The 18,213-nt window shown below is 39.0% G+C and overlaps 2 protein-coding genes across 2 annotated transcripts; one reads left to right on the forward strand and one right to left on the reverse strand.

Moving 5' to 3' along the window:
• Positions 1–1,679: 1,679 nt before the first annotated feature.
• Positions 1,680–7,070, reverse strand: six5 (SIX homeobox 5). Its single transcript, XM_053320716.1, has 4 exons — positions 6,374–7,070; positions 4,527–4,866; positions 3,320–4,493; positions 1,680–2,581 (listed from the first exon to the last, which is right to left on the reverse strand). Exons 1-4 carry the CDS (start codon positions 7,057–7,059, stop codon positions 1,899–1,901), a joined length of 2,883 nt encoding a protein of 960 aa, XP_053176691.1. The 5' UTR covers positions 7,060–7,070; the 3' UTR covers positions 1,680–1,898.
• Positions 7,071–10,857: 3,787 nt separating this feature from the next.
• tbcb (tubulin folding cofactor B) lies at positions 10,858–16,550 on the forward strand. Its single transcript, XM_053321304.1, has 7 exons — positions 10,858–11,024; positions 11,770–11,932; positions 12,400–12,543; positions 13,192–13,288; positions 13,531–13,722; positions 15,067–15,139; positions 15,233–16,550. Exons 2-7 carry the CDS (start codon positions 11,813–11,815, stop codon positions 15,345–15,347), a joined length of 741 nt encoding a protein of 246 aa, XP_053177279.1. The 5' UTR covers positions 10,858–11,024; positions 11,770–11,812; the 3' UTR covers positions 15,348–16,550.
• Positions 16,551–18,213: the final 1,663 nt, after the last annotated feature.

An 18,213-nucleotide genomic window follows, 5' to 3' on the forward strand; every position in this document is an offset into this window, starting at 1 on the left:
ATGACCTATCAGCCATCAAAATTGATTTGAACACCTACAGTGTGAGATTTAAAACCTCAGTTTGAACAACAGCGTGACCTTCCAAGTGAAAATGAATATCATTTCCTATCTGCGTTTTACCTCAAGGACTCATTTTCTTTCAGTTAAAACTAGAAAACTGATTGATACATGCTTTAAATAGATTAAATGTACAAACGAGACAAACAACAAAAAGACTAAGAACAATACAAAGGCCATTATTGTAACTAGATGCGACACTGAAGTGTATTTTTGTGTACCATAAATGGCCAAAAGTTTGACCGCTACCTGTGTTATGACAGTGGAAAACTCATATGATGAAGAGCATTTTAGGTTTAAATTGAAGTAGATTTTCCATCAAATTTCAACAGATTTTGTCAGAAAATTTGGTTTGATCTTTTCAGCTGTTATTACAGATGAGCGTTATTAACTTCCAAAGATAGTCCATAGTGAAAATTTTGAACAGAATATGAGTCCAACCACTGTCATAACAACATGGCAGTGCAGCGTAAACACTGTGTGAATGAAATGTGCAAAATATACAAATAGAAGAGACTGAACTGTGACGAAGCAGCCTAAACTGTCACATTACATTTCAGAGGAGATCAAACAGACACAGAAATATGGGGATTCAAAAAAGTCCATATGAATCCAGAAATTTGGTTGGGTATATAGAAATTGTAAAACGGTGTAAAAAAAATGTATCAAAAATATCAAACCTGTAAGCTTTAATATAAGGCACTTATTAATATCAGATAACTGAGATTTTGGATGCATTTGACAACAAATATTACTTAGTGGGATCACAGCAACCATTTTAGTGTAACGCACTACCATGCTTCATGTAAAAGCTCAGTATTTTAAAGCTTCTTTTATCTCCCAAGTGTACTAGCTTTTCACCTCAGCCAGTGAGCCACATAGTGTCCTATGAAGAACTTAAAACATGCATTGCATAGAGTATAAAACCATGTATTTCCTGTGTTATATTCTTCCTAATGGAGGGCAGCATTCTCACTTTTAGGTGGAGTCTGGCTGCACATTTCAACCCAGACTTCAGTGACTTGTAGAAATAAAATACTGCTGTACAGGCCTTGAAGCTATGATTTCACTTATGGTTTCACATAAAATTCAACCAACTTGACTGTGAGGAATATGCTCCACCCTATTCCTTGAGTGTTGGAGGAATATTATATTCAAGATGTGAACAAAAAACAAAAGAAAACCAAGCACTCTGGATCAGATCTATTTCTAGATTTGTGCCTTTTCCACATAGTCTGATGAATGGCTATTGTGGTGGATCCACTACAAACTACTGCTGCCAAAAAACAAAACAAAAAAAACACAGGCTTCTTTTCCATGTACAGCTGATTTTCATCTGCAGTCTAAAACCCTAAAACCGCAGAGAAGAGCTGAAAAAAACGGGGAAACCAGGAAACCAAGATGTGGGCCAAGCACATTAATCCATGTTGGTTCCCCTGTCTGGATCTGATAAACCAGATAAGGCACGTGTGGGTTTTAGTCAAAACGTTTTAAAATTCACAAGCATAACTCAGAGGAATATTCCCAATGTTACAATGTTTAACCAGTAAGTAAATATCCCATATAACCATGACCATCCATGGGAAATAGAGCACCAAAGGATTCATTTTAAAAGTGCCAGCTGAGGCCATGATGGTATCAGGCCTTACTAGGAGAGCATCATTGTTCTACACGTCAGAACCTAAAACAACATACTGCAAAAGACATATCAGTCATAGAGGATTGACAGTGTGATATAAAATCTTTTAGCTCACTAACAAAAACAACAGCGCAGTCTTTCATCTACTGTATGTTTCATTGTTTTTAGTGACGTGGGGTTGCCAGGTGGCAAAGTAAACAGTCTACAAGCCCAGCTCATCATCCACAGGGACAGACTGGAGCTGAGTCAGAATCTTAGAGTCCCCATCCATCTCCTCTGGATTCCCTAGTGGTGAGCTGGCTTCCACATCCTGTTCTGGAGAGGGACTTCCCAAAAGCAGCGACTCTCCTCCAGGTAGGCCTAACAAAGCTGGGTCTACAGGTAGGTCCCCCTTCCCACGCACATCAAACAGAGTTAGACTAGCCGAGGTGGAGAGGGGCACGGGGCTCCAGGCTGGCTGGGACAGCTGGGTGTTGGGCATCACTCCACTGTACATGGGGCTAAGGGTAAGCATGCTTTCTGGGATGAGAGTGTTCGGTGTTGTGGAGGTGACTGAATGGTCTAGTTGATTAGGGGAGGGGATAGCAGGGGTCTGGCTGATTGAAATCCCAGTCTCTGCTGCACAGTATGGTGGAGACGAGTTGATGAAGTTCAGGGGGGATGTTGTGAGGCCGATGGGGATTTGGCTTGAGGTGGTTGAAGGCTGGGAGGCTACAGCAATGGTGGAGGGGGTGAGGACGGGACTCAATCCATTGGCCGAGATGGGTGACGGATCTGGGACTGGTTTCAGAGGCAAACTGGTGAGTTGAATGCCTGCTGGGATGGTCAGTATCAGCTTCCCTTGCTGGACACTGAGATAGGGACTCCCACCCAGGAGAAGGTTGCCTACAGCAGAGATAAGAGATACATTTATGACTATCAAGACTGTGTAACACAATATACTTGATAAGTTAGACCAAATTACAGGCATTTATTAAGATATTGTATGTCTTGATATTGTAGGTCTTTTATTTGAAAACTGATGGTATGGGGTTCATTTTATTCTACACCAACAACCTGTTAATTTCCTTGCCTTTCCACAGTGAAAGCTGCTCCATTGTTTTATGACTGAACCGAATGTTTTAGTTTTTTAAGGAAAAGCTTCTTTCATGTGTTATGTTACAGGTAGAATACCCATTGTAGAGCTGAAATGATTAGTTTAAGAATCAACTGATGACCAAATTAATTGGGGAATATTTTTCATTCTTGATTTATCATTTCAAATATTTTTTAGACAAAAATTACAGCATCTCAGTTGTGGTGACTAGCTGTTACGTGATAGTAAACTGAAGCAAAGACAAAATCACCTAGGACATTTTTCATTATATTGACGTATTGAAATTTTATAGACCACATAAATAATCAAGAAAATAATTTCTAGACTGATGTTTGATGAAAATTAGCTGGTGTTGCAACCCTCTACATCAGCTAATCCATGTAATTAAATATTTGTGTTTAGATTGCTATTGAAAAATAGTATCATGTGCATAAAACATCAACATATAAAGACTGAAAAACATGCATCATCCAATAAACATCGAGGCATAAACTTTGTACATTTGCAAAATAATGACTTCAGTGTACCTGGAGAGGCAGAAGGGAGCTGAATGATCCCAGAGTTGAGCAACTGCACACCAGGGGCTACACTAGTCGGGGGACCCACGCTCTGAATGGGCCTCAGCTGGTTTATCCTGAGAGGACCCTGTGTGACCCCTCCAGTTGTAGGAGCTTGAGTCAGGATCTGTAGGGGCACTCCTGCAGAAGGGATGGAGAGAGAGGGACTGGCAGGTACCACTTGGGGGAAAGAGATGGTGGAGGAAGGTTGGATGGAGGAGACTGGAACCAGCTGAGGCATAGAGAGGGGGACTAACTGTGCTGGTGTGGCGCCTTTGCCCTGCGGGACTGGGACCACTTGAGTTGGGGAAGAGATGGAAATAACTTGCGGTCCCTGGATTTTGCTGGGTGTGGGGTTTATGGTATGTTCTCCCAGTTGGTGAGTCACTCGCTGTGGGAGCTGATTACTGGGAGGCTGTGAGATAGACACTATGGTTGTAGCACCTTCAGCCAGCGTGGTTGAAGCACCCTGCTGCTGGTGTGCCAGTCTGTCATCTGTGTTCATTGTCTGGGGGTTTTGGAATGGAGGAGGTGGTGAAGTGAGGGGGGATACTGGGACCAACTGGGGGCACTGGGAAACGTGGGGTCCTGAAGAGTGCTGAACAAGCTGGGACACTGGTATACCCTGGATGGAGGGCACAACCTGGGGCAGGGAGAAGACCTGAGGGGTGGCGTGGCTGGAGGAAACCACAGTGCTAGATGGGGTTAACTGGGAGCCGGCAGTGGCAAAGACAACATACTCGCCTTGCTGACTGGGAAGAGACATGGCAGGGCTGGAGATGACCATGCCTGCTGACGACATAGAGCCTGGGAGTGTGAGGGACTCCTGGCGTTGGGTGTTTTGTGTTAAGACCAATGAAGGGAGGCTGGATGGGGAGGACAGAGTGGGTGAAGAGGGAGATAAAGATGACGAAGAGGAAGACATTGTCTGGCTGCTGCCTTCTGATTTGGTCACCATTTCGTCAGGGACAGTGATGAAATCCAGAGCGTTGCCACCGTCTGTCTTTGTTTGCATAGGAAGAGAGATGATTGATGGTGGGTTTGAGACTGGTGTGGTGTTCGTGCTAAGAACAACTGCTGGAAGACTGTGTGGTTTGGCCTCCATGGCTGAAACCTCCTGCTCGGCCACAGAAACGACTTGCTGCTGCTGCTGCTGCTGCTGCTGCTGCTGATGCACACTGATACTTTGTTTGGTTATAACCTGAGCCCCGTTAAGTATCAAAGGAGAGTTGGGAACAGGACTCAGTGTGACTGTCTGGCAATCACCCAAGCTTAGCCCGTTGATTATGACACCAGCTCCAGTACTGGAAATCAGGGAATTTCCATTGAGTAGTAATGGTTGCGAGGCTGTGAGGAAACCGCTGGAGCCATTGAGGATGAGCTGGCCTCCTGTGCTGCAAGGGACTGCAGAGAGAGAGATGATGGAGGCTGTGGAGCCACCAGTCTCGTCCGGTTTGTCAGGGGTGTCGTCCATCATGCTTGCCTCATCCTCAGTGCTGTGGTTTCCATCAGATTCACTGAAACAGCAGAACAACAAAGGATTCAAATAAAAGGCAGATGTGTGTCGTTTGAGGGGTTTTTGAGGGTAGGGCACAAGAATAAATCCTCCTCAGTGCTTAAATTGAACATACCTAAACATAAACACAAGCTATGTATTGTCTTTGAGGTTAACTTTGCACAAATAAACCACAACAGAACTGTAAATAGAAACCAGTTTCAGTATTTGTTTGATTTCTTCGATTTTAGTCAAAAGGACTTTATTAGAGCTGCAACGATATGACAATTGACTGAATAATAATCAGCAAGATTTTGATAATCTTTTAGTTGTTTTGAGTCATTTTTTATAGAATAAAGGCCAAATTCTCTGATTCCAGTTTTTTAAATGTGAATATTTTCTGCTTTATTAAGTCTTCTATGACAATAAACTAGGAAAAAATTTAAAAAAAAGAAAAATAACCAACAGGTTAATCAATAATAAAAATAACTGTTAGTTGCAGCCATAGTCTTTAAGCTTCTTTTTTTAAATTATAAACAAAGACAATTAATATAAATGTGTTGTTTTGGACACAAGACTTTACATGTTGGTATCTAGTTCAACACACATTTTTGCATGTGTGTTTGTCCACCAGTGTGTTGAGTAGATTATTCAGTGGTTAAATTGTGGTATGCTTGCAAAGATATCAACCCATCAGATTTATTATTAACCCTTCTCGTCCTTTTCTGGCTCTCTTCAACAACCACATTCTGCAGTTTATCAGTATGAAACTCTCTCTGTCCAGACAGGATCACAAAACTGGATCTAATTCCTAGGAACTGTTTTTAGCCTGTTGTGTGTTAGGAAGTACAGCTGCCTGGTCGTCCGTAAAGATTGACCGTCTGCCAGACCACCACAAAGCCTGAAGTCTGATAAGATAAAACTGCTCTGCTCCTTCTTATCTCCTCACAATCCTCCCCCTCCCTCTTTGCATGATGTGATTTCAGTCTGTGTGAAAACAATTAAGGAGTTTTTTGAATCCCTCCTCCCATCTTCACCTTCCCTGATATAAGTATTTAACCTCGACTAGCCCGGCTCTGCAGGGCCCATGCAGCGGTGCAGGGTTTCAGGAAATCTGATGGTGGGGGCCTGGATCTCACATTTCATAACAAAGCAACATGCTCTTGGTCTCAGACCTGTGTGGCTTCACTGCTGTCAGAAGTCAGCTCCTCTGTCCTTATTCTCAGTGGATGCAGCACTTTGTTTTTGTTAGGTCAGTTCATTTGAGGTGCAGAGTGTTCACACTTGTTTCTGTGGGCTGTGCAGGCCTGTAGTGCTTTGTTTAGCACTACGGTTTCAGTGTCAAGGATAATTCAGAGTTACTGTTGTCATGAAACACAATACAAAGAAACAAAGTGCTCTCAAATAAACAAATTAAACTCTAAAGCAGCTTTTGCTTTGACTATGACTTATGGATGTGATCAAATCTGAGCTAGAAATCAGTGTAATGTGTGAAATATGTGTGCAGGGTTTGTGTTGGGGTGCCTTGCCTCTTGCTCTGGGTCCCGGACGGGGTCCTGTCCCTCTGCCTGCGGTTCTTGAACCAGTTGCTGACCTGTGTGAGGGACAGTCCGGTAACTTTGGCCAGGTTTTTCTTCTCGTCTGGAGTCGGGTACCTGTTGCTCTTGTAGCACTCCTTCAGCGCGTTGCGGGACTTCTCTTTGAAGCAGTACACAGTCTCCTCTCCGTCCCAGATGGTTTTGGGTAAGGGGAACTTCTTCCTGAGCCGGTACTTGTCCACGGCGCCCAGGCTGCGGCCCCGGGACCTCTCCGCCTCCTTGTAGCGGGCTTTCAGGTACAGGTCCTGCAGGAACCCGTGGTTAGACGGATGGAAGTCGTGGCTGTCCAGGATGGCGTACAGCTCCTTGAATTCCTCCCGGTGGAAAGCCACCAGAGCCTGGGCCTTCAGCAGGGTCTCGTTGCCACGTAGCAGCTCGGACGAAGGAGGTATGGTGGATAGAAACCTCCACAGGCGATCCACATTGCCCGCCTGCAGAAGGGCCTCGCACAGACATGATACTTGGTCAGTGGAAAAACTCAGAGCCGACTTCTGGAAACTTTGGAGTAATTGTTCGGAATCTTGCAGCGGATCTTTCTCGTCTTTGTATTCAGATGCCGCTGGCTCCTCTGGGCTGTTCTCAGATTGTTCTGTAGACTCCAAAGACAAGGAAGCCATTTTTACTTTAACTTTTTTTTCCTCCAGTAGTTCCTCCTCCTCCCCTCTCTCTCCCTCCCTCCCATTCTCCGCCAACCGACCAAACCACGAATGTGCCTGCAGACTACCAGCAGCTACGCCCCCTTTTTACCAACCTCATTTAATCTCTTTGTTCAAAGTTACTTCCAACTGCTGTGAGATAGACACTATGCACCAATATTACAAAATGTCTCTACAATACAAGGATAATAACTCCATGTGGAAAATCTCTCATTCTACACATATTAACTGTGCATGGTTTATATGGGTTAAACAAGAGTCATAAATATTTTGAGCTTGTGAAATGGTTTGTGAATAATAATAATGTAATAAAGTTTTGCAGATGTAGCAGTGTTTTGTGCATGTGTGGAAAAGTTTTGTACACATATAAAAATTTGCACATTTATAAAAATGTAATTGTAGAAATATGTTGTGCATGTGTGTAAAATTTCGTGCATACAGATATAATTTGCACATGTGCAAAAATGTAAATGTGGCTGTAGAAATGTTATTCAAATGTGTGCAAAAATATTTCCAACAGTGAGGTTTCACATACACACATTTCCTTCAACTACAAAACTTTTTACACACATGCACCAAACATTTCTACAGCTGCAGAACTTTATTACACATACACAAACTATTTCACAAAGCTCAGTTGTATACTATTATTTATTTGATTCCATGTGCTTGTTCCCAGGATCGTGGATCATATGTATGTAACATGTATGTTTGAAGATTTTTAGATGTTTATAATTAGAAGAAAGTATAACACATCTGTTCTGTGGTTGCACAAAGAGTGTCACATTTTGGAAAGACTTTGAGATTTTCACACTAACCCATAACGGCACTATTTTGAACTTTTAAAAGCCGTTGCTGTCTTTCATTGTGTCATCAACATTTTGCTACCACACTTATAATAAATGTTGTTTGTCCTTGTTTGTGTCACAGTGTGACAGTCACCAAAAAAAAATGTTTTTGTTCGCATACAATGATTATACAGTATCTTATCTTAATTATATATTGTGCAAATCAATACCTGCAATTATAATTGAGGAGAAAATACAATCACTTCATTTGAATGTAAAGATGACAATGTATGCACTATTTTGAACTCTTTTACTTTACTGGGGATTTTTTTTTACCATAAAGCTATTATTTTTGAGTTTCTTTAATTTGTCACCATTTTTTTCTTTATATTATTGTGCTAAATAATATATTAGCACTACCAAAGTAAAGTAGAGTTTGCTGATTTGCTGTTGGGTAAAATCATTTCACACACTATTTATTTCTTTTTAAGTTACAAATCATGAACCTGCATCCAACTGCAAAGTTTGACACTTGATTTTACAAAAGTACAATTTTGAAATACTTACTTCAATACTTTTATGTTATGTTACTGCTACTCTACTCCATCTCAGAGGGCATTTATTTAACTAATTACTAGATTTTTACAAACAAACTCAGTTATTATTAGCTCCACCCAGATCAGCTGCAACATTAAAATATTTATTAATACATCAGAAAAAATTATATGAACTGTTTGAAAAGGACAATTGTGCATAATGTGTACTTTTACATTTGCTGCATTTTTATGTAATCTGGTTCTGGTTGGTTATAAATCCCATGAATGTAAACTCTTATGTTATTTTGCTCTCTTTATTTTGCTGTTCCAGCCTTTCTTATTTTGTTGAATCTTTCTTTTCATCAAGCTATTGGTAGGACTGCTATGTCATTGTTCATACATGTTATAGGTAAAACAAAACAAAACAACAACACCAAAAATCAATAAACAATAACACATTATTATTGTGAAAATATAACTGCACCAGCTACAACACATATATTGATTCCTTTTTAATGGTATATCACTAGATTCCTGTAAAATATAAACCACAGTGCGCAACGTTTGCTGATGGTGATCTGATAGCATGTTAAGTCTCAGACTGTTAATTTAGACTGTAAAACTGTTTAAATTTCATATCAGGGATTAGTTTTAACTCTGATGATCCCTGCTAGAATTTGAGGTCAGGCATTGCTGCAATGCAATTACTCTCAGTAAATATCATTAAGTCAACACTAATTTGCACTGGTGGCAATGCAACAGAGAGGTACTGTGTTTGTTAGAAGTTCATTGTGCACATTATTTTTTCCAGGGATTAACAAACCTAAGTAAAGTCTACACTAAATGAAACCAAAAATGAGATGCTTATTGTTTTTCAGATAAAGGTCTCAGGACAAGTTCAGAAAATGAATGATTTATTTTGATTTTTGTCCCCTCTTTTATAAAGATATAAACTGAAAAGTTATATTTTAATGTGAAGTCTTTAAACTGAACCACAGACATAATAAATTGTGCATTAGACAGATATTACCACATTCTTTATGATATAATACAGTATACGCATACCACACATTCAAGAGTGTGACCAGCAGACGAGGTGTGAACGAGGCCAGGCAGGTTTGAAGACCTCTATTTCCATCAACAGCCATAAGAATGTAATCTTGGCTGTCGGGCTGTAGACTTGTCTCAGCCCCCCTCCTGTCTGGTGTTTGTTTGTAGCTCACCACTGTCTTTGATCTTCATTTTCTGCCCATACATGCTCTAGTCTGCTTTATATGCTTGAGGAAGACTATGGTTTAGTATAGGGAGTCCATGATAAAAGATTAGGTTTGTTTTTAGACAGCTTTCTAATATTTTAATTTGTATTCTATCAAACTGCAGCAGGACAAAATAAAAAAGAAATAAGACAGTTTTCTGGGAATTTACTAATGGAGTATTCACAACTGACAAATCAAACATATTTTAGTCTCAAATTATCCATAACACACAATAAGCCTGCATGTTTTTCAGTACATTAAAGGATAGATTCACAATTCTCAAGTCAGCTGTCCATATGAACACTGACACAGAGGTTTCCCTTGCTGTGACCTTTCCTCCTCTTCATACTGGTTGTTAAAAGGTCCCCTTCAAATGTGCTTTCAATGTAAGTGATGGAGGCTAAAGTCTATAGTGTGTCCACACAGTCATTTTGTGCAAAAATACATTTAAAAGTTTAGCTGAAGCTTATATGAGGCTTCAGAAGTCTGAGTTTGAGTCATATCAAGTGGATATCTGCCACATTTACTTTACTATTTTTGGCATCAAACTCCCTCTTTCTGTTTCCTCAGACATAGTTTTCCTGTTGAGCTGTGGTCAATCAATCGATCAATCAATCAAGCTTTATTTATATAGCCTATTTCATACAGGCTAGCGTAGCTCAAAGTGCTTTACAATTGATTGACAAGCAGATAATAAGACAGAACAAGTGACAACATAAAACAAAAGGAATAAAAATGACGAGAACAAAAACAAAAGACAAATTAAAAGACAAAAATGTGATCAATGCACGCAAGAGAAATAAATAAATAAAAAATAAAAGAGAATAAGAGAATAAAGTGAAACTAGATTAAAAAGACAGAAGAAAGGTAAAATGAAATTAAAGAGATAAAGTTTTAAGATTAGGATACTAAGATTATTTCCTTTCACTATACTACACATCTATGGTTTTAGACTGAAGGATAGCGCCATCGTGTGGTCACCTAAAAGCGGTCGTTTTTAATCTTGTCTGACGATTGGTTACTAATTGTGTCATTCTACTGATGTGCCCGCCTCTTTCTTTCGTATCGCAACGCCATTGGCTAAACTCCTTTACTCCTCGATATGATTGGTGGTTTCCATGTTGGAGGGCGAGTAGAAAGCACTAGAACTGGGCGTAGCAGGAAGCGCTTACAGTCTTCAGATTCAACCACGCAGCGAGGCTTGTTGCACCATTTTATTTTCAACATAAACATATAACGTAATGTTCATGTATGTATCAGTGGCCCGGCGTTAAAATCATAATACAGATACGGACGGCAGTTTTTACAGGATTTCTAACTACCATCGAGGGAAAATAAACGTACTTGTAAGTAACTATGGCAACCTTTTTGTGGTAGCTAATGTGATTGTTTCTGCAGGCTAGCAACACAAACAGCAGCTAATATTAAATTTAAACTAGCATCCTTGATAAATAGAGTAAACCTGAGAGAGAAAGATGGTCCTACACATAAGTAACATGTAATTTCAATACTGTGGGATGATGTGCTAATGTAAAATACAGACATAGCAAACAAGTAACTTCTGTATATAGGAGCAGGCGTTGCCCTCATTTCTGCAGGTAATTACAGACACTTATTGGTACTGCGTTGTAAGTATCAGAGTTCAATCAGAGTTTTACTTAGCTTTTCTTTCTCAGTAAATATTAGGAACACTTTAAACGGGACAGTATTTGTTTCAGGGTTCCCACAGTCATGAAATTCCTGGAAAAGTTATGAAATTTTAAAAACTCTTTTCCAGGCCTGGAAATGGTTAGGAAAAGTTATGAATTAGGGATAGCCTGCTCTGATATCAAAGATAACAGATATAAGACAGGCTGTATGAGGTGCATGAACATGGACCTCCCACTTTTACCATGTCAAAAATCACTGGATTCATTTAATATTAATATACAGATTTCTATATTTAGCTTTTTAATATATTCTAATATGTGATCTGTTATGGAAAAGTTTTGACATTTCATTGGTAAAAATGTGTGGGAACCTTGTTGTTTGTTAGTTGTGTTTGTGTGTCAGTTTTATTGGAAAATGTGTCACATTGTCTGCTCTTCTCAGTGTTTCAGTGACCAGAAACTGTGTCAAAAAACAGCGTGGAAAAATGGACAGTGGAGTGACAGTAATTACCAAACCTACTGTGAATGTGCGCCTCACCAGCACCATCTCCTCCTTTGAGGTGCAGCGCAGGTTCAACAGAGGGATTACCATCGCAGATCTGAAGGTGAGCCTCAGTTTATTATACACTGCACCATCCAATATACATGTTACATAAATATGCACAAGCTGGCTTTACTGCTGGTTTTTCACTAACTTAACCTACACTTACATTTCTTTATGTAGCAAGAGACCAGCTTTAACAATTAGAGCTGAGTAATATATCAATATTTTATCAATATCTTGACATGAGACTTGTATTTTGGATATCATAATATCATGGGATATCATTTTCTGATTATACCAGGCTGTTCTAGCTGTTTTATTATTTGCCTTTACCTACTTAGTCATTATATCCACATTAATGATGACTATTTATCAAAAATCACTATGTAAATATTTTGTGAACTCACCAGTACTCATCCTAATACGATATTGTGGCAATATCAGTATTGAGGCATTACTAACAATGGCTTAAAATGTATTAATACTCATTGTAATAGCTGCTTTATTTCGTTTCTATACTGTGTATAGGGGAAACTGGAGATGGTTATGGGTGCATCTCCCTCCGTCATGGACCTGGAGTTGTTCGGCGTAAATGACAAGTTCCTGCAGAAGATGGATGACAATGAAGCTTTGCTGGGTTCATATCCTGTGGACGATGACTGCAGAATACATGTATGTACATAGCTGTGCGGTACGGCTTGTATCGATTTATTTCAGTCGATACAGTTGAAATGTCTCCAGTCCAACGATACCAACAATTGATCCTTTTTGCACCCAGAGCTAGAAAATATTACTGTTTGAAAGGACTTGCTGAAAGCCAATCAACACACACGTTCATCTATTTACTGCAACATGATTGGCTCACTGCCACAGCAGCTACTACCTGTCTGTGGTGGTGAAATCTCTGTGAAATTGAGTGCTTAGCAGTTCAGCAGCCAAGATGCCACCTAAACACTCTAAAGTGTGACTACACTACACGCCTGTTAGGTGGGATAAAAGCAAGTGCACAAAATGTATGATGGGTATCGAATGTACTCAGTTGGTATCAGTTTCACGTTAAGGGTACTTTGATTGGTACTGATAGCGTAATTCTTTAAACGATACCCAGTCCTACTATGCAGTTTAGATTTGCTTCCAAGACTTTATGTGATTTTACATGTTTCTTAGTGAATTTGTCATTGATTTAAAGTTTGCTGGTAAAAAACATTTGAAGAACATTTTACCCACACCACATTTTTTTTTTCATAAAACATAACTATTTTCTTCCTTTTTTAAAAAGAATCTGTCTATCTCTTGTCCTGTATCAAATTTTTTACACAGGTTATTGATCGAAGTGGAGGCCAGATGGGGGAGTTTACTGATGTTTCCAAAGTGGAGAAATTTGAACTCTCAGATGATGCTTATGAAAAGAAAACAGGTACAGTGTGTGTTTCCAATTAATATCTCATAACATTAACTCTCTAAGACACATTTCTTAATTTTTATGACCATATGGAGCTACTGCAGCTGTAAAGTTTAACATTAAGATAATCAGGTCTGAGTTCACACCATTTTGCAAAAGAAATTATTTGACCTTATTTGACGAAACAGCCTCTGTGGCATTTACAGTCTGTTTTAGACCACACTTTGTTTAGTACTATCCAACTGTCTTTCCCTCAGATACAGCAAGGTCATTCATGAAGAAACATCGTGTCGGTCGCTTCAACGAAGAAGAAATGGCCAAGAAGAAAGCTGATGCTGCTGCTCGGGAGGAGGAACAGAAGGTTGCTGCTGATGCCATTTCGGTTGGCAACCGATGTCAAGTGCAGGTTGCTGGGCAGCCCACAAAGGTTGGCACAGTCATGTATGTTGGTAAGTGTGGCTAAAGCTTATCTGGTTTACTTTATTTGGTGTAAATCTTCTGCTACTGAGGATTTTCTCCCCAACAGAGCAGCCTTTTGTTCTTAATGGTGATGAAAACCCATTACACAGTAGGAATTTGGCCCTTTTTATCCATAGTCCCCTGAGTTTTAGGGGACAAGAAATAACTGCTGAACTGCCTGCTTCAATATATCTTGTGTATTGTTGTTAAATTTTTTCTCTTTTCGCAGACTTTAGTTGTTGTTAACATGAGGATCAAAGAACAGTGTATGAAAGGCCTAAAAAATCCTACATATTCCTTCAGATGTGGATATACATTGCCTCCATTTAACCCATAGTTAACCCTGTTTACACCTGGCATTAACACGCATCCTGGGTGATCCGGTCATAAGTGGACATCAGAGATTCACATCTGTCTCTATTATGTGCGTCGAGCTGATCACTTGTGTCCAGATTACGTTGCTGCCTACGTTACTTCTGCTAGAAGGTCAGAGGGCCACACTCACAGTTATTACGTCAGTCAGACAAGCGCCACATTTGTTTTTAGTTCAGGCTAAAGAGCAAAGAAAAATGTTTCAATAACTAATACACATATACGGGTTATTCCAACTGTTCAGATTAGTCTACTCCAACAAGTTTATCTGTGCTCATCTCCATTCTTTCAGCTGTTCACCAAAACACCTGCACTGATGACGCATTTATCTGTTGTTTCCTTGCTGGGGAAACATGAGCGTTTACACTATAAAAGATATGTGGTCAGATGCATCCCAGACTACCTCAGCAGGTGGTTTATGTGATCGGATCAAAATGCGTCTTGGCAGTCATTTACATTTGTAGTTAGCGTTACCCACTTGTGATTGGATCTCCTGAGATGCATGTTAATGCCAGGTTTAAACAGGGTCACAGTCATTGTGTGATTTCAGATACAGTTTGCTGGAAGTCAGAGCCAAAAAAACAAAACAAAAACTGTCTTGCTGCGTATAAAACTTACAGACTTCAAGTAATATATGGCTGTTCATTTTATTCAGTGAGATAAAATACGAATTCCCACCCTCTAATTTCTTACTGAAATCATTAGATCATTTTTACTAATAGCTTTTGATTACTAAAATCTATGGCAACATATAACACACGGTAAACTGGTTAAAAACACACAATCTTGCTTACAATTAATCACTGAAATTGAATACTCTAGAAATGACAAATTTACAGTTGTCTTCTCTTGTTATTGCCAGTTCCAAACATTTATAAAAGCAGAGTCAGGTTCATAACTCAGCTGACAACAATAACAATAGCAGCTGATGTAAAGAGTGTTGTTCTCATGTTGATTTACAGGTACAGCAGATTTCAAGCCAGGCTATTGGGTGGGTGTGAAGTACGATGAGCCGATGGGAAAACACGATGGCAGGTAAGAGTACTATCATGTCTTCGCTGATCGTAGTAAATAGATTTGTCTTGGTGTTTTTGCATTTGACTCTTTTTTTAAATTATGTCTCCACAGTGTTGACGGGAAGCGATATTTTGAATGTGAGAACAAATATGGTGCATTTGTGAAGCCCCTGAATGTGGTTGTGGGAGACTTCCCTGAGGAGGATTATGGTTTAGATGAGATGTAAGACTTTTACGTCTCCCTGTCAAAGAGGTAGAGTTTTTCTGCCCTGAAATTTGAGTGTCCACCTCAAGCTGTTATCCTTTCACCAAACAGAGATGATGAAAAGTCATTGTCAGCTTAACAAATGATTATTATTTTGTTTTGTTTTGTGCTACTCTGGAAGGCATGATCCAAAGAGTGGTGGCTGAAGGTCTTCCCTCTCAGTAAGGCCAAGGCAACATGAAAGAGATGACTGTCAGATAGTACATCTCTTGGTGTATAATAATAATAATACAGGATAACCACGAAAGGGGAGCTTAATCCAGCAAAGTTTAATAAAGGAGAGATTTTTTTTGTTGCGTCTAGACAGCATCTAGACAGCATCGTGGAGGCTAACGTGTGGCCCTCCACTTAACGCACTTCAGTTCAATTCAATTAACTTGCTTTAGTTGTACTAGTTGCTCCTAAGCTTTCTCAAGGTGGGTCAGTTTAAATATCAGCCTCCTTTCTCCTCATTTAGTTTATATCAGTATGTACAAAGATGATTGTATATAACTATTTATAGTTAGCACTAGTTTTAGCATTTTTTGAAGACTGTAAATTGCTGAGAGTGATCCCAGGATTAGACAACTGTAGACTGAGGGAAAGATACCCCCTAAAATACTTTGACACTAAAATTATAATCAAAATCAAAGTGGTAATTTACCTTCTGTATCTGGCTAACATGGCGTCACATACATATCTCTATCAACGCAGTTTGAGTTGAGTTTGAGAAAATGTTTTCCAGCCATCAAATTAAAATTAGTCCTCAATGGTTGATTTCAGGTTTGCATTTTAGTAAGAATTACATGATAAATCTGATAAATTGAATAAATGACACACAGTCAAGAAATTCACAGTTACAGAACAACAAATTCACAGTAACGGAAGCTTCAGTCATACACAGAGAAACACAGCAGCACCACCCTCAGCTCTTTACTCACATGTCCTGGAATAACTGTGAAAGTATTCAAGGGTAGGGTTTTCCTTTCAAACGATGTTAGATTTCCTAAATGTCATAATGTGTTTGTGTGTAATATGTAAACAATCAATTTTAAGCTTTCCGTGTGGATATGAGATGTAATTCACCCTATTTTTCTTTGACTGAATTCCTATTATTAAAAATTGTCTGCGCTTAAATGTGTCCTGCTTATATTGAACCACATTAATAAAAATGTTTAAAATTTGAGATGCTGCTGCTCAATTTGGCTATTTATAAAAAAATAATGTGATATATATCCTCTTCAAATCAAACGAATCTGCTTAATTTAAACTGAACCCTCTTGTATACAAATAAACATTCAAATCCAAGAATACATTTGTGGATGGAAGTGTACTCTGGAAAAAAGCTCTTGGCAGCTTGTAGCTCTTGTACATCTTCCCTAAAGTTTGGCTTGGATGCCGTATCTTATTTGCCTTTTCTCTGTAGTCCTTATATTGTTTCCATCTGAACTGTGAAATTAATTGAAATTAATTGTTCTTTAAAGAAAACTTTTAAATTACTTGATTTCATGCATTTATTAATTCCTGTTGTTCCATGTGAGCATGACACATTTAAATACATGCAGTTCAAATACAAACTACAAACCGGTGACAAATGAAAGGAAAAACCAACATCAAGTGTCTTAGTCAGGTATTGGGCCACCATGTTCTGCTACAACAGCTCCGGTGCATCTTGTTATTGATGCTAACTGAACACTATTCTTCCAAAACATATTCCCTCATTTAGTGTTTTCATGATGGTGGAGGAGAGCACTATCTAACATGGTTGGTCCAAAATCTCTCATAGGTTATTATGATTTATTTAATAGGGACAGATACAATATACATAGGCAGACTGAAATAGCTGTCTGATCAAAGTGTCACAGTGTTTATAGTGGATGCTAATTTGCAACACCCGTCTCTGTTCAATTGGGTTGAGATCTGGTGACTGGTGACTGTCTATGGTCATCCTGGAAGAGACCACTCCCATCAGGATAGAAATGTTTCATCATAGGATAAAGATGATCACTCAGAACAACATTGTATTGATTTGCAGTGACCCTTCCCTCAAAGAGACATGTGGATCCAAACTATTCCAGCAAAATGTCCCCCACAGCATATCATAGCCACTAGTTTTCCTTTTATTTGTCACCCATCTATATGTTGGCTCTTATCCCTTTCTGTATGTTTTTTTTTTAATCCTGTGGCATCACCTAGATTTGTATTTAGTTTAAATTATAAGTCATTCATTGTAGATGTTTAAATCTATGTATAGTATGTTTTCCATCTGTAGCACAAGCAAAAATGTATGTATGAGATTTACAATGTACCTTTTTCTAGGTATGTTTTTGACCAAATACCACAATACACCTCTGACCACTGACGTCCAGCAGGTCAACAAGGTAACATTTTGAAACACAAGAAGGCACAACAAACACTGATACTGTTCCTGTAGCTACATGGTAAAACACATCATCTTATGTTCAGTTCGTCAATCATCAGCATGAATGTAAGTCACTCATTTTACAGTCTCCCTCTTCATTATACTGAAAACACTCAGCTGACAGTGTACATTTCAAATCAATGATATGCCTTATTAATGCTTTATTTTATATTTCTAATCCAAAACCGTTTACTTTGAATTGAATCCTTTCCTGTCCTCTGAAGTTTACAGAAGAAAAAGAAAATGTGGTGTTTGTGGTTTCTTTTCAGTGGATTGTCATCACCGCACAAAATACAGTGTTGACCTCCTTTGCTTAAAAAAAACTGTCAATCTCTAAGGTGCTTGTGTTACTATGTGCCAAAGGGTAATACTAAATAATAAAAATGATTTGCCAGTATATGAGCTTATCAGATTGAGTTTGTCTGTG

Source organism: Scomber japonicus, chromosome 6 (assembly GCF_027409825.1).
Source record: "Scomber japonicus isolate fScoJap1 chromosome 6, fScoJap1.pri, whole genome shotgun sequence".
Lineage (NCBI taxonomy): Eukaryota > Metazoa > Chordata > Actinopteri > Scombriformes > Scombridae > Scomber > Scomber japonicus.

Bases quoted from the DNA above. Each gene is read 5' to 3' on its own strand.
- six5 (XM_053320716.1), bottom strand. From the start codon at position 7,059: ATGGCTTCCTTGTCTTTGGAGTCTACAGAACAATCTGAGAACAGCCCA. The intron at 4,867-6,373 runs GCAAGGCACCCC...CTGCTGTTTCAG, and splicing joins TCCGGGACCCAGAGCAAGAG to TGAATCTGATGGAAACCACA. The intron at 2,582-3,319 runs GTACACTGAAGT...TCTCTGCTGTAG, and splicing joins GCTCCCTTCTGCCTCTCCAG to GCAACCTTCTCCTGGGTGGG.
- tbcb (XM_053321304.1), top strand. From the start codon at position 11,813: ATGGACAGTGGAGTGACAGTAATTACCAAACCTACTGTGAATGTGCGC. The intron at 13,289-13,530 runs GTACAGTGTGTG...TCTTTCCCTCAG, and splicing joins TGCTTATGAAAAGAAAACAG to ATACAGCAAGGTCATTCATG. The intron at 13,723-15,066 runs GTAAGTGTGGCT...GTTGATTTACAG, and splicing joins TGGCACAGTCATGTATGTTG to GTACAGCAGATTTCAAGCCA.